This window comes from Perkinsus marinus, assembly GCF_000006405.1.
Source record: "Perkinsus marinus ATCC 50983 genomic scaffold scf_1104296958440, whole genome shotgun sequence".
Classification (NCBI taxonomy): domain Eukaryota; phylum Perkinsozoa; order Perkinsida; family Perkinsidae; genus Perkinsus; species Perkinsus marinus.
This window is the reverse complement of record NW_003206794.1, coordinates 1-1,020: the sequence shown is the minus strand read 5'-3', so window position 1 is coordinate 1,020 and position 1,020 is coordinate 1. Positions and strand designations below refer to the sequence as shown.

General features: G+C 42.3%; 1 protein-coding gene across 1 annotated transcript; it reads left to right on the top strand.

The window, feature by feature from the left end:
- Positions 1–172: 172 nt before the first annotated feature.
- On the top strand, positions 173–457 carry Pmar_PMAR010699 (ribosomal protein s2, eukaryotic and archaeal form, putative; the record flags this gene model as incomplete). The annotated part of the gene is made up of 1 exon (XM_002774309.1): positions 173–457. One exon carries the CDS (start codon positions 173–175, stop codon positions 455–457), a length of 285 nt encoding a protein of 94 aa, XP_002774355.1.
- Between the last annotated feature and the right edge of the window lie 563 nt (positions 458–1,020).

Genomic DNA, 1,020 nt, shown 5'->3' with positions numbered 1-1,020 from the left:
TCCTCGTACCGATTCTCAAGCTATAAAGGAGGCTGCCTATGCTAACATACCTGTTATTGCTTTATGTGATACCGATTCCCCTCTTGATTTCGTAGATATTGCCATACCATGCAATAATAAGGGTAAAGAGAGTATTGCTCTTCTTTATTATCTACTTGCTCGTGAGGTATTGATGCTACGTGGTAAGATCCCTCGTGGTGTTGAATGGGAAGTTATGGTTGATTCCTTCTTCTGGAGAGATCCTGAAGAGATCGAACGTCAAGAGCGTATGGCTGCTGAGGCTGCTGCCTATGAGGCTTCTAAGAACACTATGGTCGAGGCTACTGGTATGGCTGCTGCTACTGCTACTACTGGTGTTGAGGGTACTGCTGCTAATGCTGCTTACTTCGAGGAGGGTGAGGAATGGACTGGAGCTACTGGTGGTGATTGGGCTGCTGCCAGTGCTGATCAATGGTAAATGATGATAGTAGTAGTAGTAGTTGATATACAACGGCGGCTTGTGATCCCAAGGCTATTTCATCATCATCTTAACCGTATTGAGTTATTATTGTAATGATCTAAGTGATGAGGGGAAGGATGTATTACCATTGTAGGGGATACTTACTCTTCATCAGTAGGGGTATTATATTATAGGGGAACGATGTATTACCATTGTAGGGGATACTTACTCTTCATCAGTAGGGGTATTATATTATAGGGGAAGGATGTATTACCATTGTAGGGGATACTTACTCTTCATCAGTAGGGGTATTGTATTATAGGGGAAGGATGTATTACCATTGTAGGGGATACTTACTCTTCATCAGTAGGGGTATTGTATTATAGGGGAAGGATGTATTACCATTGTAGGGGATACTTACTCTTCATCAGTAGGGGTATTGTATTATAGGGGAAGGATGTATTACCATTGTAGGGGATACTTACTCTTCATCAGTAGGGGTATTGTATTATAGGGCCTGCTTTATATGATTATTGTTTATGTGTTCTAGCCTACAAGTTAGAGCTGCTGCTGCTGCTGCC